Source organism: Melitaea cinxia, chromosome 13, assembly GCF_905220565.1.
Source record: "Melitaea cinxia chromosome 13, ilMelCinx1.1, whole genome shotgun sequence".
Lineage (NCBI taxonomy): Eukaryota > Metazoa > Arthropoda > Insecta > Lepidoptera > Nymphalidae > Melitaea > Melitaea cinxia.
The window spans coordinates 5,341,290-5,368,521 of record NC_059406.1 but is presented as its reverse complement, the minus strand read 5'-3'; the positions used below and the strand labels follow the sequence as shown (position 1 = coordinate 5,368,521).

The window sequence follows — 27,232 nt, the reverse complement described above, 5'->3', positions numbered from 1 at the left end:
TTATTTCATCCTACATCTACGTATGGGACGAGACCGAGGCGGTTCAATGGGAGGCGAGGGTTGCTGTGTGTTAGTTGGGATTGATTCCACGCATTCCTCAATTTTCTCACGTTCGCGAGTCGGGCTGTGGGCTAATGCGTGCGCATCGTCCCCGGGGTTGTTTGTGTCATGCGTTTCGGGCTCGGTGCTTGTCGCTCCTGTCTCCCCGCCGACACTCGCTGGGCTAGAAGGACAGATTAGTGAACTCCGTTTACGCTGTTTCAGTTGGTCAATATGTCTGTGTGTTTCGCGTCCTGCTGCATCTACCACCCTATAATCTGTTGTCCCCATCTTATCCACTACCTTCCCCGACACCCATTTATCGTTCCCCCTATATTGACGTAGCCATACATCGTCCCCTGGGTACAATAGGCGCGACTCATGAGTACTGTACTTTTGTTGATGTTCTTGAGCGTTTCTAACTTTAAGCTCCCTATTAGGCCTCATAGCATCAAATTTAGTACGTAACCGGCGGCCGAACATAAGTGACGCTGGCGTTTCGCCTGTTGTACAATGTTCCGTATTCCTATAATAAAGTAAAAAACTATTCAAAAATAAGTTAATATCTAAATTTTGTCTAATAGCTTTCTTAATAGTCCTTTTAATTGTATGGACGGCATTTTCTGCCGCGCCATTTGATGCCGGATGGTATGGTGCCGAAAATAAATGTTGAATACCATTCGTATTTACAAATGTTGAAAATTCATTGCTAGAGAAAGGTGGGCCGTTATCCGATACTATTTGCTTAGGTAAACCGAAACGAGCAAAAATGCCACTCAACATTTTAATTGCGTGACTAGCCGCTGTGCTAGGTACCTGACAAACTTCTATACATTTAGTTCTCGCATCCACCAACACTAAATACATTCGACCCGCAAGAGGACCCAGGAAGTCGATGTGTACGCGAGCCCAAGGTTTATTCGGCCATGGCCATGGGCATGGCATATGCCGCGGTGGCGCTTCACTCTCCGTGACACACACGCTACAGTCGCGGCACGTTTTCTCGATTGCTTCGTCAATGCCCGGCCACCATACGTAGCTCCTTGCAAAAGATTTCGTTTTAACTATCCCCATATGAGCCTCATGCAAGTCAGTTAAAACCTTGTCCCTGCAGGTTTCCGGTATCACTATTCTATGGCCCCACATCACGCAACCTAACTCCTCATACAACTCTTTTTTACGATTAAAGTAAGGGTTGAGAGGCAGCATCTCATTATGTGGAGGCCACTCGTCACGAATATAAGTGAGAACACGACCCAGTAGTGGGTCCCGGCAAGTCTGTTTTTTAATTTCATTATAATCTAATAATAAAGCATTATGTGCAAAGTGTAAGTGAGATTGTTCCGGAATTTTAAAAATATTTTTATTTTTATTTTTAAAGCTTGCTGGCAATCGAGATAAACCGTCAGCGCCGTTTTGTTTTGATGTAACGTACTCAATCTCATAGGTATATGCCGATAATTTAATAGCCCACCGTTGTAACCGACTTGCAGCCATCGACGGAATTCCTTGTTTCGGCCCAAATATAGTTACCAAAGGTTTATGGTCGGTACGCAGTGTAAAGCGCCTGCCGTACAGGTACTGATGCAATTTTTCAAAGCAAAATACTATTGCTAAAGCCTCACGTTCAATTTGAGAGTAATGTTTCTCGGCAGCCGTTAACGCTCGCGATACGTATACGACCGGCCGCTCCCGCGCCGACTCGCCCGAGCGAGCGACTCGCGTGTCAGTTTGCGTGAGCACACCGCCTATACCTCGCGCGCTCGCGTCGCACGTTAAAAACAAAGGCGCTTCCGGATCGTAGTGCGCTAGAACATCCGCACCAACTAAAATTGACTTAATTGTCCGGAATGCTACTTCACACTCATCATTCCATATCCAATTTACTCCCTTTCTCAGTAAGTGGTACAGTGGTGCTAATATAGTACTTAAATTTTTAACAAATTTTGCGTAAAAATTAATAGTGCCTAGAAAGGCCCTTAAGTCCGTAATATTAACCGGGCGAGGTATATTTACTATTCCCTCCACCCTTTCCGGATCCACTTTAATACCCTCGGCTGAAATAATAAAACCTAGATATTTAACCTCACTTGTCATAAATAGGCATTTACTTTTTTTAAGTTTCATTCCGTTATTTCGTAACCGCTCTAAAACACGTTTTAAAGTTATTAAATGTTCCCGAGTATCAGGAGAACCGATTATTATATCATCAATAAAAACTTCTACTCCCGGAATATCGTTCAAAAGATTAGTCATAATTCGCTGAAAGATTCCAGGACTCGAAGACAATCCATATACTAATCGTTTGTACTTGAAAAGTCCTTTGTGAGTGTTAATAACTGTCAAATTATCGGGGTCATGTAACTCTATTTGATTATAGGCTTGTGAAAGATCAATTTTCGTAAATATTTTAGCACCATTTAATTTCACAAGCAAGTCATTAATTCGCGGTAACGGATATTTATCGACCAACAGAAACGGATTTAAAGTAACTTTATAATCAGCACATATACGGAGTCCACCATCCGCCTTACGTACCGGTACCAGTGGGGTAGCCCAGTCCGCGCTGTCAACGGGCTCGATGACGCCCGCGCGCAGCATGCCCGCCAGCTCCGCCTCGACCCGCTCGCGCAGCGCGTACGGCACGGGCCGCGCGCGGCAAAATACCGGCGTCGCCCCCTCGCGCACCCGCAGCTGAGCCTTACCGCCCGTGAACCGTCCCAGTCCCTCCGAGAATAACTCCTTAAATCTGTCGAGTAATACATTAATAGAATGATTAAAATTATTTTCCGCATTAATTACATTCATATTTTCTACGTGTTTATATAATGGTATTTTTATGTAAAATTCCGAAAGCCACTGTCTTCCCAATAACGAAGTGGTGCCACCCTCAATTACAAATAATTCTACAATTTTACTTATTTTTTTATATTTGACGAGTGGCTTGATCACCCCTAGGGGTCTAATCGTAGAACCATCATAAAATTTAAATAACATATTTGATTTCTCTAAATACCTACTTTTAAAATATTTATCATAAGTATTTTTACTAATACATGATACTAATGATCCAGTATCTATTTCCATAGGTAAAACGATACCATCTATACATATTTTTAAACTCACCGGCTTGTAACTGTTAAGACTAAGTTGATGTAGATCTTCTACGACCGGCTCGACCTCGTCGTCCGATAAAGGAGGTTCGTCCACCCCTAGCACCTCCGATCGGTGCACTCTGTCGTCCGCGAAGCCAGCAACCATGCTATTGTTTGGAAGCCCTTCTCGCCGAGAGATGCCACCTGACCGTACCGGGCATACACGACGTAAATGTCCCCTCTGTCCACATCTACTACAGATGAACCGGTTGTACCGACACCCAATACTTATATGATCCGTAGATCCACAAGCCGCACAATTACTGTTTATTTCTTTCTCTCGTCGCACCGCCGCTGAGCCCCGTAGGCCGCCCCGGCCACGTCCGCCTCGGCTATTCCGCGTGGCCACCTGCACCGCATGCACGGAATCCGCCACGCCCTCGCTGCTCACACTGCCACTGCCGCTTGTCTGCTCCACTGCTGCGGCATCCCTTTCCGCCGCTTCCATGGCTGAGGCAATTTTGACTGCCTTCGCGTATTGTAAGCTGTCTTCGGCGAATAAACGTTGTCTAGTAGCTTCGCTTCGAAGACCACATACCAGCTGATCCCGCATATTCTCTTCTAATACCGTCCCAAAGTCACAAAATCTTGACATTTTTTTTAGTTCCGAAATATATTGCAAAACTGATTCACCCGCATTTTGCCTTCTTTGGCGGAATCGAAATCGCTCTGCCATAAAAGATGGTTTCGGCTGTAAGTGGTCACCCATCAGCTTCACCACCGCTGCGTAAGTCTTGGTGCTCGGTTTTTCGGGACTCGTCAAATTACTTAGTAACTCGTACGTTTCATCGCCCATCGCCGCAATTAAAGTGGGTAGCCATAAGTCTTCTTTAACCGCGTTAACTTTGAAAAACATTTCTGTTCTTTCAATGTACATCGACCAATTTCCCGATGTTATGTTGAACTCCGATAACTTTCCGATCGACATTTTAATAGATTAATCCTCGTTCGCCAATGAAATGTTTTTAAATAAAAGGACAGCGAGTTGTCGGTGACACCGTTTATTCACGACTGACGCGGTCATCGAGCGCGACAATCGATGCGTCGATCGACCGTTATATTACACATACCTATACCAAAATAGCATTTTCTACAAATTTTGTCTGTCTGTCTGTCTGTCTGTTTGTTCCGGCGAATCGGCTAAAATGGCTGGGCCGATTTTGACGAGACTTTCACTAACAGATAGCTGATGTAATAAGGAGTAGCTTATGCTACTTTTAATTTAGAAATTGACTCTTATTTTCATAACTCTGCGAACTGAACAATAACTTTTTTGTTCTTCTACTTCTTTGTAATTCTACGTGGATGAAGTCGTGGGCACAGCTAGTTACGAATAAAATTTATATTGATGTAATTTCAAATGCCATTTACATAATACATTTCATATGAGTATAGTATAACATAGTTTCATGCATGATACATAAACAACGTATAAAATTTTCAATTTCGTAAGCTACCTACATATATTTTTAGGGTGAATACCCTACGTCCTATCACAGAAAAACTCGTTTCTTCCTCAGACCTAATTCCTTTTTAACCGACTTAAAAAAAGGAGGTTACTCAATTCGACGTATATTTTTTTTAAATGTATGTTCGGGGATAACTTCGTCGTTTATGAACCGATTTTGATAATTCTTGTTTTGTTCAAAAGGAGATATCCTAAGTATGGTACCATAATAAGGAAACCAGGATCTGATAATGGGATCCCAGAGAAATCAAGGGAAACCCTCGAAAATCCGCATAACTTTTTACTGGGTGTACCGATTTTGATGATTTTTAATTTAATCGAAAACCCGTGTTTATCATATGGTCACATTTAAATTTCATCGAGATCTGATTACAACTTTTGGAGTAATCTTTGAAAATACGTATTTACTTGACTATTTTTTCGTCTACCTACAATGCCAATACCATTTACTTCAAAGGTTAAGGATCTGGGCATAATTATTGATAAGTCCTTTTGCTGGTCCGATCAAGTGAATGAAGTTTCGCGTAAATTCTACTCAACATTACATCCCTTACTACACTTTAAGCATTTCTTACCAACTAAGGCCAAGCTCCACTTGGTGAATACCTTACTTTTGCCAAACTCGAACAAACTTGATCGATTGCTCAACGCCTGAATTTGTTTCGTTTTCGACTTGCGGAAGTATGATCATATTTTCCATTACAGATCTCTCCTTAAATGGCTACCTATCCGTGAGCGTAGGAACTTGAGAATTCTTTGTTTACTTTTCACTATTCTATCCCATCCTATTTCCCCTTCTTACCTTAAATGTAAGTTTGCTTTCCTTTCCGAATCTCATAAAAGATCTCTCCGCTCTTCAAATAATCTATCTCTTTCTACTCCTATTCATCGGTCTGGGTTTTTGTCTGATTCATTCGCTGTTTCTGCTGTTCGTCTCTGGAATATGTTACCTGAGTCTATCCGTAAAACTTCTTCACGTGACTAAGAGGCAAGTTAAAAGGTTCTTCTTACCTAAAATTTAACCTTATTTGGTGAACTTAATAAACACTGTAATTGTGTTTTGATTATTGTTGTATGTATGTATGTATGTATGTATGTATGTATGTGTGTATGTAGGCATGCATATATAGCATTATAAAAGGAGAAGAATGTGTGTTAAAGAAATGGAAAGAGTATTTTGAAAGTTTGTTCGAAAGAGAGGAAGTACAGGTACAACATACGGCACCTTCCATGGAAGAGAGTATAAATGGTGATGAAAGTGAGATAAGCATGGATGAAATAGTGAAAGCGTTGAAAAGTATGAGATTAGGTAAGGCTGCAGGGTATGACAGAATTACCGTCGAAATGCTAAAGGCTGGACATGGCATAGTAGCTAGCCAGCTGTACCGCCTTTTCCATTTGTGCTGGCGAAATGGGCAAGTACTGGGAGACTGGTGCAAAGCCGTAATCGTCCCATAATACAAGGGAAAAGGGTCATGGCAGGACTGCAGGAATTACCGCGTTATAAGCCTCCTCAGCGTCGTCGGTAAATTGTATGCAAAAGTGTTGATTGCGAGGGTTGTGAATGAAACAGACGATAAAGTATGGTATGCACAAGCGGGATTTAGAAAGGGAATGGGATGTACGGATCAGGTCTTTTCTTTGCGGTGCAAAGCCGAAAAGTGCTTGGCAAAAAACAAAAAAGTCTATTGCGCGTTCGTGGATTTAGAAAAAGCCTATGATAGAGTGATGAGGAATGAATTGTGGTCAGCATTGTCTGTGAATGGTGTGAGCAGTGTCCTCATACGAGCATTGCAATCTCTTTATAGTGATTCTAGTGCTTGTGTGAGGATAAATGGAGCATACACTGAATGGTTTAATATCGAAAAAGGTGTTAAACAGGGATGTGTAGCATCACCGTAGCTGCTTAATCTATTCATGGACAATTATTTGACATATTTAAAGAGAATGAAAATGGGTTGAGAATGAATGAGTTACTCGTCAAATGTCTTCTCTATGCTGATGATCAAGTATTACTTGCGTCTTCGCCCGAGGAGTTGCAGGAGATGGTAACTGATGTGAGTGGAGCCTTTGTAAGGGAATGAAGATGAATATAAAGAAGACGAAAGTGATGGTGTTTGAAATAGATGTGGTAGTAAAAGACTGCGATATCGTGATTGGAGATGAAAGAATTGATGTATCTATTTGTGTATCTGGGTTCAAAGTTTACAAGAGATGGAAAGTGTGAAAGTGATATTGAAAGAAGAGTGAAAGCAGGAAAACGGGTGAATGGGGCTTTGCACTCCTTTATGAGCAGTGGAAAGGTGTCTAACAAGGCTCGTTTGGCTGTGCATGAGGGGGTGTTGGTTCCGACACTTCCGACACTCATGTACGGAAGTGAAAGTTGGGTATGGCAGAAGAAACATGAAAGCAGAATAAATGCAGTTGAGATGAGAGCGTTAAGAAGTATGATGAGTTAAACTGAATGACAGAAAGACGTAAGAAATAGTGAGATAAGAAAAAGTTGTGGTTCGAAAGAAGATGTAGTGACAAAAATTGAGAAAGGTATACTCAGATGGTTTGACCATGTCGAGAGAATGAGTGAAGAACGGTTGACGAAAAAAGTGTATAAGGCGAGTAAGAATGGAATGGTTATAAGGGGTAGACCTAGGCGGACCTTCCGAGACCAAATAAGGGACGTCTTGAAAAAATAAACCAAAGAGCATGTATGAAGGGAATAATAAAAGTGGACGAAGCGAAAGAAGTATGTAAGGATCGTAGCAAGTGCAAAGAAGTGGTCTCTGCCTACACCTACGGGAAAGAGGCGTGATTATATGTATGTAGAAACATTACATGATACTTTAAATGGAAACACCTTTTTGTGACAAAACGAGGTCCTTAACAAACTAAAAGATGTGTAGATCCGAAAAGAAACCCAATCTCGTGAATAAGTTAGAAGAAAAATGCGGTTTGAACAAATTTTTCGAGGCACCATTTCACCTGAAACTTTTCCTTTAGAGAGGTTTTATCTTAAAAGCAAAAACGGTAACCTTTTACAGAACGTCTGACATAAGTTTAACAGAGTACTGAAAAACACTTATTTTCTCTCTAACGAGAACATACGGGTGTGTGTGTCCTATTTTTGTTTGGTTTTATTTTACGTGCACATTTCAATTATTCAAACTTATAATTATTATCATATGAAATTCAACATAATATATATTTTAATCGGCCACTTAAAAAAAGATACAGATAAATGTTAATTAATACCTACCAACGTATTCCCAATTCAAAACAACATATTTTTAAATAAGCCGAAAAAATACGTTATATAGCAATAACAATAAAAATAATAATTCTTTATCCAGATAACTGGGTTTCAAAATAGCTGTCTGTTAATTAAATATTTTAATATTTCATGATTCACCGTTTATCGAAATAAATAATATGAGTGCAGTGAGTCTGCACGGCCTTAATTAGCCGTATCGCTTAGTGTTTGTGGGCACGAGATTGAGTGCGTTGCGGCAAGCAATGCGCTGTTGCTATCCACAATTTAGGTTAAGAGTAATTTAAGCGTACTTATATAAATGTGATAATAACATCGCCATGTGCATAGAATATGTGCTTAGTTTTGCGAATAAAATGGAGAATGTGAAAAGAGAATAATACAGTAAACTCGTGCTTTTTAAGCTTTTTAAAATTGCAATGTTTTGTAATTGTTTGAGAAGCTTTAAAAAATCTGCAGTAATCTTTGCTTAGCTTTAAAAAGTAGAACAGTCATATAAATTATAGCATGAGTCCGTAACAGAAAGAGTGTCCAATTATTTAATAAAAGAAATATTTTTTAGGAATAAAAATGTAGTAATAATATTTTCTCATTTCAATTTCCTATATAAGTAAAAACTAAAACGATTTCTACTGAGTTCAAACACTATTGCACGTTAAGTACATATAAGGTTATCCTCAAATATGCTGTGTACCATAAACGCGATAGAAACAATGTTAAAAAATGATTAAACGATGCTTAAATCTTTTTGTCAATAAATAGATACAATTCTCGAAGAAAAAGTAAATGATAGTATATATTTCATTATGCATATTTTAGCTTAAATAACTTTTTTCCACATTTGAAGTTTTATACATACCGTTCACATACGAGGGTTAGCGCGGATTGCGAATCTCTTGTGCCGTGAATAAAAACTTTCTGAGTCATAAAAGTATATGAGTTCGTCCCAATACTGCGCCGATGACTTCCAATCTCACTGTAGCGTGTCCCGACCCAACCCTGAAGATTACTTTTTCGCCCTCATCCAGTAAATTGAATTAAAATGAGAAGCAAACGGATAAAGAAAAAGGGTGCACGTCAATTTTCATGAGACTTTCGCGATTAACATATCTTCTTTCTATTTTGTCTATTTTCAATTTTCATTGTCTATAGTTTCTAATCAAATTTTGTAGTACTTTTACCCGTCATATTGATCAAATCAACTTACAGGCAAAGAGTAAAGGTTTTTAATATAAATTAAAGTATCAAAAACAATTTTTACGATGTTATTAGGCTGTTAGAGAGCGTATTGGCGTTGAGTGAACTTAACATTAGTCTGGCGACACTAACAGCACAAATATCTTAACCAGGCCAGAAAGAATAATAATAATTTATTCAATAATTTTAATAAACTTATTTTATATTTGTTTATTTAATCAATTAATGAATCAAAATATTTTTATACAATTAAAAAGCACTTTTGAATCTTCATTTTTATAGAGCCACTTTATTATTTAATTTATTATAATACAGTGAATTTAGTAATTATAGTAGCGAAGCTACGAGCATCAATTATCAAGCATCGTTTCCGCATGTAGGTATATTTAGCTTAGAAGAGTCGGCAAGAAGCTCGACGGTTACTCTTTAAAAATTGCACAAGATATATTTTAAATTTTTTTTTTGCACTTTGCAACTTCACAATGAAAGTTGATAAGTAGGAAATTAACTCTAAAAGAATTCTACCAATCAGTCCATATTTACAATAATTAACTATTATAAATTGAGTCATGTCTTGCATGTAAGCTTAGCCCACAAATCTTTGTAGTTTATATAAACTTATATCAAACATTATAATTTGATTCTTAAAATCTTTTTAACAAATACTGCGTGAAAATTAACTGAAATGATCAATTATTCAAGATTACTACTATACTCGATGTTATTAAATATAACAATTTTCATAAAGAAATTTATTCTAAGAAATTTGGATCTGATTGTTTTTCTGAGTTTACTTCCCTTGAAAATCGTAGAGAACACAGAGATCAGCTTTTTCTTTACAAATTGATTAATGGTTTGGTAGACTCTCAGTACCTACTTAGTAGGGTATCGTTTAGGTGCCCCAGTTATTGCACAAGATCCCGAGCAACTTTCTCCCCCTCTGTCGCTCGGACAAGGTATTGTGGCAACTCATTTCTCGCAAGGTCATGTAAAGTATATGACGACCGGTATAATGACATCGACTTGTTCAGCAGTGGGTTCAATGAGTACAAATACTTTATGAAAGGGAAAAAGGAAAACTAATCGAAATATAGTGTAGTAGTGTTCGATTTGTATAATGTATATTTGTCTTTGTTTTTTTTTTTTTTTAATGTTATATATACGCCCTGAGTACATCTATATTTTATTGTATTGTGTAGTATTTATAAATTACAGTTATTGTATTGTCTAATTTATTTGTTCATAGTTTTAAGTGGAAACTTTGTTGGCTTGATTATTTTTTTTATGTTTCATGAACGAATTTATTCTTTGTGCTGTTTGTTTCCCAATAAAGAATAAAAAAAAAAAAAAAAAAAAAAAAAAAAAAAAAAAAAAAAAAAAAAAAAAAGAAATCTTAAAAGTCACTCGTAATCTCTACTTTGATAACAATCATAAAAAAGTGTCCTGTGTGTGAGTCCTTTTATATTAAACTTTATTCGCCAGCCATCATTAATTAAAATGTTACATGCTCAAGATCCAAAGTATATTTTTGTCTAGACGCACCACTTCATTAAAACATATTTGATCTCCCCCTTACACTTCCTGAGGGGAACTTTTTCCCCTACGTTGAGGTTTGCCTCTTAGACTGATAGACGTTAAAAATCGCTTATAACAACGTAAAACATATAATCAGCACTTTACTAAAAGCACATTATATATTTGCGATATATATTATATATTACGACTAGCTTTCCGCCCGCGACGTTGGGGGAATGGATTATAGATTTTTTAAATTTTTTTTTTCCATTACTATACAGCCAATAAATATATCATTAGCAAAGAAGATAAAGAGCACCTTTAAAAGTATAATTAATATCCTATAAATCATACACCTTTGTGGTACACTTTACGGAAAAACTATTTCATCTTTAAGTTTGAGCTTTAATATATTCCTAGATGTGTAATATTTTTAAAACAGAGTGATAGACTTATGGAAAAAAAGTGTGTCAATAACAATGATATTGTACTACTGACAATATCATAGACCCAACTGGACTGATAATATGTACTAAGCATTATGTTACAAAACTAAAAAGTTAATATCGATCACTAATAATAGAATATTTATTCCTAATAACAAACAATATTAATACATATAAAAATAATTTTACAAAAAATGTAAGTCTCAGCTTATCCATATAAATAAAAATGAATGTTGCTAAGCGCATAACTCGAGAACGGCTCGATCAATTCAGCTAATTCATTTTTTTAATGTTCCTTAAGTCCTACGGAAGGTTTTGATACAATTTTTTTTTACGACTATCTTTTAACAGAACGAAATCTCTCCGGGCAGCTAGTAAAATAAAAGTGTCTTTTATTCTTAAGTTACTCAAAAACTTAAATGTATACGATATGCATAGCATTCTATTTTAAATAGGGAACAAATAAATTCGTTAGAAACATTAATTGAAAATAAAAAAGTGATTTGTCATCTAGAACCAAATTAGGTCTATTTTAAACATTTACTAGGAAATTAAATGAGCCATTTAAAAGTTTTACGTTACGTTACTTTATTCAACGTCAAAGATTATTATTTATGTGGGCGTAAATTTTTATTTATTGGTAAACTGGGTAGTTTTATAGTATTCTAAGAAAAACAAATCTACGTTTGTGTAAATTTTTTCAAACACGATGTACCGTTAGTTGGCATATTTTATGGGGATTTGTGGTGACCACCTAGAAAGGCCACTTTATAAGGACAAAACTAAAGGTTTCTATTGTCATTAATAAAACAAAATGACTCTCAGCAAGTTTCCCAAAATATACTCTTAATCAGATAAGTTAATAGAGAATGCAGTCTGGAAGATAATGAGAAATAATAATGACACGGAGTATTTATAGGTACGTATTAAAACTAATGGGCCGTAATAAACGATGCCATAAGAAAACAAATAAAGGTAAAATAATTTCATACTTAAAAGTTAAAAGAATTGTATCAACTGTGTTATTAAATATTCCCACAACTCTTAATCGCTTTAAAAGCTAAATCAGCAGGTAAGGAAATGTTAAGTATGCCTGAAACCGTACTTATTTTGTCGATCGGATCAAAAGTTATTTTAGGTTCAAATTTGTGAGCTGAATAGCTTGGTGAATCGTGCTTTGTCTGTTTTATACTACCCGAATTGGTCCAATGTCACGAGTGATGATATTTTCTTTAAAAAAATGTATTTAATATAATTATGACAATAGTGTTGCTGTTTCAATATAACCTAACAAAATTTTGAAAAAGTGGAAATACCCATTGCTCTAGAGAGGAATTCCCATTAAAATTACATTTCGCGGGTACAATCTAAGTCAACTCACAGGGCTTAACCTTAGATAAAGCTGTTGTAGACATTGGCGAAAACAAAAAAAGGTACTTGTATCTTTAAAGTAAAAACAAAAAGGGATAGCATTGTAAAGAAGATTTCCGTATGATAGATCAAGTAGCACTAAAAACTCACATATGCTACAAATATCTAAGAAAAAACAAGGAATGAAAATGATGATGAGGACTGTGAAAGACTGATGTGTGATGTTGTGTAAAATTATTGACATAAACCTCTATTATAAATAATAAATAAATAAATAAATATCTTATAACATACACACACAGTTGTCTGTTCCCATGCTAAGCAACTTAATGCTTGTATTACAGGTAACAGTCGACTGGTAAATCTATTTTTTTTTCTAATAAATAATATGAATAATCTATTAATTTACAATTTGTTAAAAGAACACTTTAAAATTATTACTTGATTAAAAACTCTCGTAAGCCCATGTAAAGCTGCGCTTTTTGCTAGTACGATAATAAGACTCAATTGTTATCATTTACACCTGATGGCTATCGTTACTCATAGTAGGGAACATATCCGCCAACCCGCATTGGAGCACCGTGATGGATTAAGCTCTGATCCTTCTCCTACATGGGGAAGAGGCCTATACCCAGTAGTGGGATATTACAGGCTGAAGCAAATTGATTTAAGCCACAACAAGTTGATGTTTTTCAACATAAAAACATTTTTACGCAGCCATCAAGTATTCAGACGGTCAATACTTTAATAGACCTCTATTGAAATTAATCGACGACGTAAAAACAATAAAGTAAGAAGATTTACGTAGTTCATAGATAAACGAGGTTGGAGTAACATTTGGAGGATTTATTTGTTTGCGTCGGCAAAGTAAGAGCTTCTCTTGAAATAGCAAGATTCCGTATTTTACATCTCATTTGCCCACAAATAGCCCGGGGCGCTTGTTTTCATTGCTGCAACCAAACTAAGTAATTTTATTTAAGAGTACACATGAAATTTAATTTTTAACTACACAAAAATAAACAATAAATATTTATTATCGTTGAAATTAATTTAATAGAGAATAGAGATGCATTATTTGCTTTAAAATTTCACGTAAAAATAAATAAAGTTCATATACATTTTTTGATTTTATTTTATTATTAATTGTTTCGTTATTAAAGGATACGTACTTTGCTTGCTATGCTAATTTTGTATAAAGAAATAAAAGTTACGGTACATTGACCAGAAATTTAGGTTGAGTAATGATGATAAATGACATATACGTGGTAATTTACTAATGTTAAGCGCTGACAGATTTGAGTGATAGCATTAAAAACATTTTAGTTGAGGACTTCGATGACTATATTACTAAGAAAAATTTCAATCGCACCAAATTGTCATACAAAATTAGTGTTGTTTTTTTATTCGCTTAAATCAAAAACACAGGCACACAGACCAACCATGAATATTTGAATAAATACTAATGTTCGCTCTGAACAGCTTTCGAAAACGCGGCCGTCAACGTTAATTTACGGCCCACCTGATAATAAACGCTTACCTTAGCCTACAGACGCACCATCAGAAGGATCGCATGCGCTTTGCCGACCCTACCCTCTATCCTCCCTTGGAGCTCTGCTGACCTTACTTACCACCGGAACATAATACGTTAATAATAATTGTTTTTGCTCGCAAACGAAAAAAAAAAAACGATTTCAATTACATCGACAAGTAATACAATGTAAATAGACGAAACAAATTAACAAATGCACTAGTCGTCACTACGATTTCCAAAGGTTTCCCTCGATTTCTCAGGGATTCCATCATCAGATCCTGGTTTCCTTAGCATGGTACCACACTAGAGATATCTCCGCTCCAATAATTATGTACCGATTATTATCAAAATCGGTTCATAAACGACGAAGTTATCCCCGAAAATACATTAATATACATATATATATATATATATACGGTCAAATTGAGTAATTTCTTCTCCTTTTTTGAAGTCAGTTAAAAAACAACTACATTAGAACAGTTTTCTTTCATAATAAACCTAAAAATTATGCAACAATACCAATTATAATAAAAGTTAAAAATACGTTGGTTCTATCAAAGAGGAACCCTTGTGGTGAGATTTGTTTTCCATTAGTTTGTCCACCATTGAACGATTACTTATCTTAATAACTGGAATCGCTATTTGTGGTGCCGGGAAAGTAAACAATGTTATTGGTTATTATTGGTCCGCAATTATTTCAGTTACATTATGCAAATTTAAAGATTTTTAGGTGCCAAAGGTCAAAGAGTATTTAATGTTATATTGCCTTATTATTAATTCTAAGCGTATTATTTTAGGCTTCACTAAGCTTAAATATTTATTTTTACTCCTTTAATTTTTTGTGGTTCCCAATAACATCCTTTTTAGGTGTAATAACCTACTTAATAATAAATGTAACAACTGACCTCGTGAACACATAATACGTAATTTTAGTGTGTGTATATACTCGTATATATGAAAGTATTTTTGTTTGCGTGTGTATCTGTTTTGTTAGTTAGTGGCTTTGTAAGGAAGCTCTTAATGTCTGTTCAAATCTTAGATGACTTATGACAAATTTTAATTGAAGATACTCGTACGTCCAGTATTTATAAAATTTCTAATCGCTTTACAAAGTTAATATATAATTGTAATACTGTAAGTACATGCAATAAGTAGGCAGTAGGTTACTGAGAACTATTTCCGCGGACACTCGTAATACCAGCGCTCACGTCCGGCCTCGGTATTAGTGGCTCGGAGTGGGCGTTTGTTTGATACTGCCGCCGCTGACAACTACCGCTGACTTGTATTTTCCTCGCACGCGAATGTGTTATTGCTAACGTGCTCGTAGTTTACAATAGTTTAACTTAGAATAATAATAATTACCGCGAGTTGTTCACCAAAATAAGGCTTCTTAATAATTGTGTTTGCTCGCAAACGAAAAAAAAACCGACTTCAATTACATCGACGAGTAATACAACGTATATCGACGAAAAAATAGTCAAGTAACTACGCGTTATCAAAGATTACTCAAAAAGTAGTTATCAGATCTCAATAAAATTTATATGTGACCACATGACAAACACCAGCTTTCGATTAAATTAAAAATTATTAAAATCGGTACACCCAATAAAAAGTTATTGCGGATTTTCAAGAGTTTCCCTCGATTTCTCTGGGATCCCATCATCAGATCCTGGTTTCCTTATCATGGTACTAAACTAGGGATATCTTTTTTCCAATAAAAAAAGAATTATCAAAATCGGTACATCCAGTAGAAAGTTATGCGGTATAATACAACGTAGGTCGACGAAAAAAGCGTCAAGTAAAAACACATTATTAGATATAACTCGAAAAGTAGTTGTTAGATCACAAATAAATTTAAATGGGACCAATTGGCACACACCACCTTTCGATTAAAACAAAATTTGTCGAAATCGGTCTACCCGGTCAAAAGTTCTGATGTAACATACATAAAAAAAAAAAAAAAAAAAAATACAGTCGAATTGAGAACCTCCTCCTTTTTTGGAAGTCGGTTAAAAATATCATGTACGTGCTATGGGCTGTATGTTTGTGAGGTGCGTTTGTTGTGTTATTTTTTATTTTTATTTATTTAGCAAATTATGTTTTAGTTACATATTATTTATGTTTTAATTAAAATTTTATTTTTCTCTTGTCTGTTCTGTCTTATGAACTGTAACGCGTAAGACTTAACTGCATTTTCTTTCTTGATACTCTAATTATCGGAGACACCATAATAAGGGAGATGAACTTATAATAAGATATACTTTAGGACCTACTCTCAGACCTACCAAATATATGAGAACAAACACATTAAATTCGCGGAACTTCGATAGTAATTTTATTACTGTGTCACACAAATATTTTATATTATTATTTAAATGATTGTTTTGCGGCATAAAAAAACACAGTTATATACAGTAATATTACATTATATATTATTACATTGTATATTTACAGAAACAAAAATACGATGTCTCGAAAAACGCTTACCGTGAGACATCGTATTGATAAAAATATATTTTACCGAGCTCCTGTTTCTTAATGATATCTACTGATAAATGAAGAAGAATATGATTGGACAGAATGATGAGACATCAGACGGAGACGAATGGCGTGCATTATTCGTGTTGAAGATAAGACGGTCGCTTTCGACGTTTATATCAGATCGTATTAGAAGATAAATAGAGGGGGAGACCTCTGGGTTCCGACACTTTTCGCCGCTACGAACATGGATAACGCATTTGGTAACGAAGGTCACGTGATTTATAATTAAAAAACATTAACGATACTTTTTAAGTCTGGGACTGATTCTGAGACTTTCTTACTTGGACTAATAATAATAATTTCGTGACGGTTAAGCTAGAATAAATAGATATTACTTAGTTCATTTTATGGGGTTAACAATGTAATTGTTGTACTCGAAAGTGTGCTATCGTTTCCCCCTCACAAAAAATGTCTGAAAAGACCATTCAGAGGTTGTCGGAATTTGGTCGTTGTGTTCGTGGTAATTATGTTTCCGGACTATATTAAGCAGTCTTACATTATTTACAAAGCATGTAAAAAATCGGAAAAGAAACTCCTAAACGTATTACATACGGCTATTAAGATGATTTTATTTAATTGTATTTTTGAAAAAATAAACACCACATCTGCAATTATACTATCAAAAACACAGCGAAATGCATATATATAGCTAGGAGTTGATAACAACCACTAGAAAAATTTGGCGAATTTGCAGCTTTACCCGTTGGCAGACGTGAGTTGAAAGTAAAAGTGGTAAAAAGGATCGTGAGCAGCATAACCTCTCTATGCGACATTCACACTTGTGATGAAAAATATTACACTTCAGAGCTGAAAACTACAAGCAATGACTGAAAGCGTATAATAGCGTCATACATACGATTATAATTACTTTATATTAAGTTAACTACTTTATCAATAATAATAAAAAAAACGGTACCTATATTAACGGTTTTAATCATTGACAAAGGAGAGGAAAATGTATTGTTTATTCACATTTATTGTACAGAGAAACACATTATAATATATTTAATTGAAATACGTCTAGTGATTTTCACCTCATAAACGTATTAGGCAACCACTTAAGAACGAAGCTCATAACACAAAGGCTAAGCTAATTAATTACCCTAATGTTAACGATTATCACTGTTAATGAAGATAACCGACGACGGCTTAATTACTCTCCAGGGCATTGAAGGCTAACAATAGATGCAGGAATTATTTGATATATGAATGTTTATCACCCAACTATGTATGAAAGGAATAAATCAATAATAAAATAAATAAATATATTTAAAATACACACACGGTTATCTGTTCCTGTGGTAAAAAACTTATTTCTTGTTTATAGGTAAAGACTGGCTGATTTAGCTACGTATTAGATAATTATACATCCTAGTGGTCACCCAATGTTCGAAATTCGACTATAATTAATTTAAATTATAAGTTTGAACATATATATAAAAGTATATAGCTATTATGATTGACATTCATTAAAGACAATATTAATCTATAGTCTAAATCTGTTTTCAATTTGATTGACGCGTGTGTGTTAAATACATGGTGGTGTGTGTAATATTTTTTTTATTATTTTAATGTATTTTTATGCATAATTAAAAAAAAAACTATTTGTTTTCTGCACTCCTTCTCTATATAAACTATAAGTGTGCGAAGTTTCATACTCCTCCGCCTGCGCAATTTTCGTAAAAAGGGGTACAAAGCTTTTACTTCGCGTATATAGACAAATAATACGTTTATAAATAATTAATAAATATGTATATCACACCCAGACTAGGAGCGGGAATTGAATCAACGACCCCTGCAGCAGAAAACAGGATCACTGCAAATTACGCCAAAGGGCTAGTCCTAATGGAAGTTTTATTTTGCTATTTTTTATTTTGCTGCTCTGGTGTAGTGGTCCTATTAGTCGTGTAAAACACCGACGGTTTGCGGGCTCGATTCCCCCTCGGGATTGATAATTGATATATACAAATATTTCTTTCCGGTTTGGATGTCTGTCCTTGTGGGTCTCCCCACCGTGCCTCCAACCAACCAATACCTGATAGCTATCGTTACTCATAGTAGGTATCCGCCAATCAAGTGGAGCAGTGTGGTGGATTTTTTTTTATGTCACTAGGTCGGCAAACAAGCGTACGGGTCACCTGATGGTAAGCGATTGCCGTAGCTTATAAACACCTGCAACACCAGAAGCATCACAAGCGTGTTGCCGACCCAATGCCCCCCCCCCCCCCCCACGAGCTCTGGTCACCTTACTATACTTACTACCAATATATTTGACAATAGGATTATAGCGTAAGAATGCAATCTTATTTTTATGACTTAATCCTAAGATAACAATCCCGTTCCCTTTTTTTATGCACTATTTAAGCTCGTTGCAATGCCTTAGATATTATCCGATCATTTAACTTTACAATTATGAAACGTCAGAAAGCTCTTTAATTAGACGTCTTCATCTTTCATCTTAGGTTGCGACTTATTCTCTTTAGAATATCAATTCGTTGGAACTTCGTCGGAACGTCTTTGGAATCGCATAATTATAATTAAATATGCACTTTATGACATGAACGTTGTAATTTATTATCAATTAGCATTTCTTAAAGTAATAATTGAATTTTGATATGCGCAAAAGTAGGTTTGAGTTAATATAGTCAATATTATACAATCATATCATATAAAATACACACAATCACTTGTTCCTAAGCTAAGCAACTAAATGTTTGTGTTATAGGTAACATAATTGTGTTTGCTCGCAAACGAAAAAAAAAACCGACTTCAATTACATCGACAAGTAATACAACGTAGATCGACGAACAAATAGTCAAGCAACTACGCGTTATCAAAGATTACTCAAAAAGTAGTTATCAGATCTCGATAAAATTTATATGTGACCATATGATAAACATCAGCTTTCGATTAAATTAAAAATTATCAAAATCAGTACACACAGTAAAAAGTTATTACGGATTTTCGAGAGTTTCCCTCGATTTTCTGGGATCCCATCATCAAATCCTGGTTTCCTTATCATGGTACCAAACTAGGAATATCCCCTTTTCAACAAAAAAAGAATTTTTAAAATCGGTTCATCCAGTAGAAAGTTATGCGGTATAATACAACGTAGGTCGACGAAAAAAGCGTCAAGTAAAAACGCATTATTAGATATAACTCGAAAAGTAGTTGTTAGATCTCAAATAAATTTAAATGGGACCAATTGGCACACACCACCTTTCGATTAAAACAAAATTTGTCGAAATCGGTCTATGTGGTCAAAAGTTCTGATGTAACATACATTAAAAAAAAAAAAAAAAAATACAGTCGAATTGAGAACCTCCTCCTTTTTTGGAAGTCGGTTAAAAAATACAAATATCATAACTAATTTTCAAACTATTTGTTTCCTAAAAAAAATATTTTTAGAGTTATAATTATCGTGTAGTTGACGTCCTTACTTTTGTAAATCTAATGTTGTAGCTTTATAATGAAACATTTAAGTTAGGTTTTATATCAAGGCTAAATCAGGTTAAAGATGTAATTGAATCCACAATGTTTTTATTTATAGGCGAACTGTTATAATTATATTACTGATATGAATCCAAACGCAGTAATCAATTACACTTTAACTAGCTCAGTAATCCTAAAGCAAGTTTAAACAATACCTTACAATTAAAATATACTTTTTAGAGCCTGTAGTCGTTAGCCATGTGCATATTTCTTAAGATGTGACTAAAAACAAGTTAATACATTTTCTGTTTATTGCACTAAATTTGAGTAAAGATTTAGACATTTCATTCCCTACAAAACTCTTTATTCAGAAAAAGAATACAATTTCGTCAAGCTTTTAAAAGTTTGAAAATCCAATTTTCTCGTCTGACAACAAGATTCAAGAGTCATTTATTAAACAAAAAAATCGTATAACGATAACTGTAAAGTTTATATCACTAGGCTTAAACTAGATTTTTATTTATTTATTTAATTACTAACATTTAACAACTTTTCGAATAACTATTTGATTTGCCACTTGACTTCTTGTTTGTTACGACTTTCTTAGTCCGAGGTTACGACCCATTAGTAAAATCTTTGGCGGAGTCAAGTCTACTGATTGTTTGAGTCGTTCATCGATTAGTTGCTCAACTATGATCTTGTACAGTCACTGAACTAGTTACTTCCCTAGTCTACTTATATATATACCATTATATTAAAAAGTTGCTAAATTTGTAGATTGCGATTAATCACTTGTGATTTTGTATTTCTAATTCATGAATTAATTTTAGCAGCCACTAGCTGTTTGAATAGTTATGCTACTAAGAGAGACTTAGACTAGTTTATTAATTGGTTGATTACTCTACTGTCTGTTGATATTAAGTTTCAATTTGCTAGAATATCTGTTCCACTCATTCTTAACTAATATTTGGATTTGTTTAGTGACTAATCGTTTAACTAGTTATTTAACTTACTGCTAAAATAACTAAAATACTAAAATCATCCATTCGCGTTAAGAAAATATTATGTTATACTTTCTGGCAATTCAGTTACGCTTTTCAATTAAACAGATAGCAAAAAAAAATGTATAAAGTAAAATTTCTCTTTCCGCCATAAATCCACAATGTAACAGCGAATTGCTTAAGCTTCAATACTTCTTCTTGAGAAGAGAACATCCCAAAGCAGTCTGAGATTTTCACGCTACTGCATTTACAGTAAAAGTTATGAATACTAATACTTATTAACATTTTAAACAATTGTAATATGAATGGTTTAAAAAACGGCTGACGAACTGAGAAATTTATATCGAATTAAAAGTAATGTAATAAATAATAAATCTATCCTAAGATAAGTAACTTAATACAATTAAAAATATGTTGTACTGAATTTGCTACATAATATATATTACAGCCAGTCGGGTTGGAATCGAACCCACTACCCTCGGAGCAGAAATCAAGGGCACTAGAAACTGCGCCTGCGGGATAGTTGGAATGTATACAAAGACGGTTCTAAAGTGCTGTATAAAGTAATTTATTGAAATATATTTTACGATTTTAAAAATATTTTCATTTAATATAATTGAGAATAGATTTTTTTTTCTTTTTGTCAATTTAAACTTTTGGAGGTAAAAAATTTTCAATCCTACAGAATAGCAAAAATTTATACAAGAAATTTATTTAAATAGATTTAATGTGTACGAATAGCAATTTATACGCGCTTGTTTTATAATCGATATCTGAGTTCAAAGATAGTATTTAGTTGGTTACGATCTCCGTTCCCTGGGCTTAAACAAAACTCTGAACGGATAATCAAATAAACGGATGGATCGATGGGTAGGTGTAGAAACGGATGCTTATTATCTACGCTTAAACTACGAAAGAGTTGTGATGAAGAATGCAGAATTCAAGACCTAAATTAGGTGACCCTAAGAAAATATAACTAGTATCACACAAATAAAATACAGGTAAAGTTTATTTCATTTGACTATAACTTACACACATAGCTTCTTAAGATTTCTTAATTAATATGTTACAACTTTAAAATACTATAAACCACTTTCAAGTTAACAATACAATTAAAACAAATCTTAAAACGGATATATCACAAAATCTCATGTCTCTGTTTATCACTTACCCTTTTCAATCACTCACTGTCATAACATTCACTTTTCATTACGGTACAATATTTCAATTTCTGTAAAAATCATACAGTCGAACACTGAAAACGTATTTTGCTTTTCCCCTATAACCTATATAGCACATAGCTGTTTTATTGATAGAGATTATATTTTAAATGACCAAACCAATCTGATAAACTGTGGACAAGGAGGCAAGATGAAATGGGTTTAGCTGCGGGGCGCCATAGATCAGCAATGTTGGTCAGACGATTAAATCTATGTTACCCATAAAAGGTTGAAACTGAAATTACTAGACAGAGAAATAAAACATTAATGGACTTGGTTCACAAATCTATCAGAAACGAAAAACAAAGTTTCAAATGTAAAAACATGCTTATTATTGTGATGTAAAACAGACATCCTGCTCAATACTCAACCGTATACCAACAATCATATCAAAAATATAATATACAATATATATATGTGTGTATATATTCCTAAAACTGAAAATGTTTTTTATTTTTGACAAAACAATCCAATGTCCTCACTCACTCACTTCAGCCTATGGCAGTCCACTGCTGGACACAGGCATCACCAAGTTCGCGCCAGACATCCCGGTTTTCCGCAATCCTCATCCAGCCTACACTGGCAATCTTACGTAGATCGTCGGTCCAACGGGCCGGAGGACGTCCCACACTGCGTTTGCCAAGACGCGGTCTCCACTTCAATGTCCTAGATTATACAAAAAATTTAAACCATAGCAAGTTTCAAGCGAATCAATTTACTAGTTTTGGTGTGATATGATTCTAAGTTACAAATAGATAAACAAACAACAATTTCAAAAAATACAATAAATTTTATTCCAGTGTAGATGATTGTGTAATTGAATGCTTTTCAAAAATAAATTCTTGAATGTACAGCATCGGATATTTTATAATTTTATTTATAATTGTAAAATAAGCCATAAAACGAGTAATTTGTTACTACAGTTGATCTTTGTAATTATATTTTTATAAGGATAAGGCATTACATGGTAAAACAATCATAATATCCCAAGACCACAACTTTCCTAATTCCGTCCGGCAATCCTCAGGGTTAGCCTAAACTCGCGTTGGTTGCAACTTTTATAACAAATATTCAAAATGTTTGAAAGTCCCATTCCCAAACTCGTTGAAAGAAAAGATGTAATACATTCTGTCGAAACATTTAATGAAATACGAAAGAAAAAAACTTTTAATTGCACATGAAACCAAAAAACCGGTTACGTCACTAATGAGACACATTTTTCAATTTTTATTGTACTGTAAATTTCTTGGTGTTAAGCTATGTCTGTCTGTCACGTTACAAAACTTAACAAAAGACCAGGTTAGAAAATGAATAGTGTTTTAGATGCCCCGAGTAAAATGGTGAATCTATACGATTTAAAAGTTTAAGAAACTCTCTTATTTAAGGATCTTTTTACCAATTAATAAAACATCACCTCGTTATCATCATCATCATTTCAGCCTATCGCAGTCCACTGCTGGACATAGGCCTCCACAAGTTCGTGCCAAAAATGAACAAACATCACCTCGTTTAGCCTAAAATATTAAACTTTTTTTTTTCTATATTGCTAAATAAATCTAATACACAACACTTCCACCGTAAATTTTCGGATATTTTCTTTGATTTGTCCTTAAAGACGATACTAGTACTTAATAATTGTTATGTTGTTAGTTTCAATTGATACAAACTCGTTTCTCACATTCGTTCTTTCTTTTAAAATCCGTACGAAATATAAAACTGTTATTTCATCGCATTAATACTTAAAAAACTAAACAATGATTATCGTTTTAATTTAGATAGAAGATTATTTTTGAAAGTCTTTTGTTTTTATATAATCATAAATAATACAATAACCAATGACTGAACAATTTTATTTTTATTCCGGGTATATAATTGCTCTAAAGTGAAACAATAATCAAGCAATTATACATTATGTGGTAATTGCGTATTGTATCTGGCCGCGTGCCGTCTACATTACGGGCGCATTATCCTAATTAGGAAACCACCTACGTATATGGACTACGTATATGGACATATATATATATATATAGATATATATGTGTGTGTGTGTGTGTGTGTGTGCGTAAATATACATAGCTACATTAAAAACATCTTTTTATATATAAAATTCTCGTGTCGCATTGTTTGTTACCAAACTCCTCCGAAGCGGCTGGACCGATTTTTATAAAATTTTATGTGCATATTGGGTAGATCTGAGAATCGGCCAACATCTATTTTTCACACCCTTAAGCTATAAGGGGCGGGAGTTAAGGGGGTTAATAACATATGTGGCGAAACAACGTTTGCGGGATCAGCTTGTAGTATAAAAAAAGAAACAAACACATTTATTTGGACCACTACACAAATTACACACCTTTTTTCACGCAATGGTCGCTGAATGTATATCCCTTTAGCGTATGAGCTATTTAACGGTCGATGTAATGATAAGATCTTCGCTATCTCCACCGATTCTTTATTAAAAAAAATATAAAAAACAATGTTCACATAGGAAAATATACAATATAATTCCAAAAAAACGTGCACGTAGTAAAACATAAAATAGAATTAATAAATTGTAATAAATGAATTTAGAGTTAATGGCTTTCACTAGTGCCGAATAGCACAGATGATTTCGCCAATGTCACGTAAGATGGAGAAGACACGACGGAGATTGGTCGGTGAATTAGAGGAAACAACCTCAGTAGAATTTTGAAGACTGCCAAAATAGTAGGTGGTATAGATCAAACTACGAACCTAAAACAACACAAACACTAAATATACTATATACATAAACAAGAATGTTGTTAATAATTTATTTACAACTACACTATGCTAAAACATTTTACATTTTATTAGATATTTACAATTTAATTCTATTACGTTTAATATATCTACACAAGAATGTACAATGAGGACTAAATACAAGCATTAATAAGCAAACAATATTTACAAGACGGGGGATTTCAGGCGGATGGACATCATAGATTGGGTAAGGGAGTTTGGGACAGTTGAAGAGGATATGGGATGCTGAACCTTCGTCGAGGCCACATTCGCACAGTGAGTGATCACGCACCCTAATTTTTGCTTGGAGTGTGGACTGGAGTACATGAGTGACCAAGGCGCAAGCGACAAATTGTTGATGTTACCCAGCGGTCGGCATGAAGAATGAGAAGAATCTATGAAGGAAAAATCAAGGATGCCTTGGAATATTAGGCTGAATGTCAGAATAGTGTTTGCCCTTAACCGATGTTGACTCAACCATGATGAAGTCCAGGATTTGTCCAGATGAGTTTTCGCCAGCGCTCGCAGGTCTTGACTTGAGTAAAAAAATGTTCCGATGAGCCAAGTTGAACCGCTGACTTGGCCCATGAGTCGGCAGTCTTATTACCTGGAATACCAGAATGGCCAGGGATCCATACCAGTATAACTTCTAAGCCTTTATGGTAGCATGAGAGTAAAGCCTCCCTTATCTTTAAAACGATAGAAATTCTTAATTTACTACGAAACGGGTTAGCTTTAATCGCAATTAATAAATTGTAAACATAAATTATAATGAGGAATTAAAAATACAAATTTTTGACATCTATCAAAAAAATATTTTTAAAAATTAAATAAAACAAGAAATGAGGTTTCATTATTATTTCCATATAAAAAGTCTATATTATAAGTTATATGTGGATACGCCACAGCCCTATTCCATTTTATATACCATTATATAATGATTCGTTTTCAACTTGTCAATACAGACAACTTGTATAAATAGAAATCGATCCCCGAAATGTATGACCCTTCATTGTATGTACGTTTGTAACTTCCATCACAATTCTTTTTTCTAATCTTGTATAAAACAAACTCGATATATTCGAAGAAAAAAAAAACAATATGACGGTACGAAGTTCACCGAGTCAACTAGTGTAAAATAAAATACAGTTTATATAACAACATAAATCTTATCTTTAATAAAGAACTTATTGAAAAAATGTAATATAAATTTAATTAAAGCAAAGAAAACATCGCTACTTTTTACTTACATTTTTACGACTTGAAGAATAGCCAGGAATGGAAAATGAGAAACAAAGTTGGCAGTGGATGGAAAGAAAGTAATCCTATAATGTTACACACCTTATTTAATATATACCTGACTAGGTAGGTATATAGTATATACCTTACTAGGATAGGCGTATGTCTCATTATTCGATCTAATATGTCTAATATGTCTAATATGTGTATATATGACTTACATTTCCGATAATTATATAGATACGGTTACAAGTCAAAAGATAAATCTATTAAAATTCAATTTCATTATGAATAGACTTAACGGTCTTAGTCTTTATCTTATGTAAATTTATTCAAATGAATTCAGTTACAAAATACTCCACGGTTTAATAAGTATTCAAAAAATCTTTTCACATAGTCTCATTTTAATAGGTCGTTTGCTAAAATATGTAAGTCATTTTTAAACTTTAAATCGATGAACAGTAATATTAATTATTGTACGTCCTATATTAAAAGTATCCATTATAATTCATCATTATATACATGATTAAAAATTACTTTGCAAATTCTTCCTTTAAAAAATACTCCATTGCTGTATATTTATTAGCGATTTATAAATTGTATACTTTCACATTATTTTGAGTTTATTTTTATCATACAATCTATACGTATAATACAATAAAAATGTTCACATGTTTTTTAAACCGACTTCGAAAAAGGAGGAGGTTACTCAATTCGACCGTATATATATATATTATGTATGTTCGAGGATAACTTCGTCGTTTATGAACCGATTTTGATAATTATTTTTTTGTTGGAAAGAAGATATCCCAGGTGCGGTACCAAGAAAAGCAAACCAGGATCTGATGATGGGCTCCTAGAGAAATCGAGGGAAAGAGGGAAACCCTTGTAAATCCACATAGCTTTTTACTGGGTGTACCGATTTTGATGCTTTTTAGTTTAATCGAAAGCCGATGTTTAACATGTGGTCACATTTAAATTTCGTCGAGACCTGATTACAACTTTTGCAGTAATCTTTGATAATGCGTATTTACTTGACTATTTTTTTGTCT

The 27,232-nt window shown here is 34.3% G+C and overlaps 1 protein-coding gene across 1 annotated transcript; it reads right to left on the bottom strand.

The window, feature by feature from the left end:
• LOC123659274 (uncharacterized protein K02A2.6-like) lies at window positions 1–4,122 on the bottom strand. The gene is made up of 2 exons (XM_045594521.1): window positions 717–4,122; window positions 1–542 (listed from the first exon to the last, which is right to left on the bottom strand). Exons 1-2 carry the CDS (start codon window positions 4,120–4,122, stop codon window positions 1–3), a joined length of 3,948 nt encoding a protein of 1,315 aa, XP_045450477.1.
• Window positions 4,123–27,232: the final 23,110 nt, after the last annotated feature.

What these genes read in the sequence shown, in the direction of transcription:
- LOC123659274 (XM_045594521.1), bottom strand. Translation starts at nt 4,122, where the DNA reads ATGTCGATCGGAAAGTTATCGGAGTTCAACATAACATCGGGAAATTGG. An exon ending in AACATTTGTAAATACGAATG is followed by an intron (nt 543 to 716) that starts GTATTCAACATT and finishes ATTGTACAACAG; the next exon opens with GCGAAACGCCAGCGTCACTT.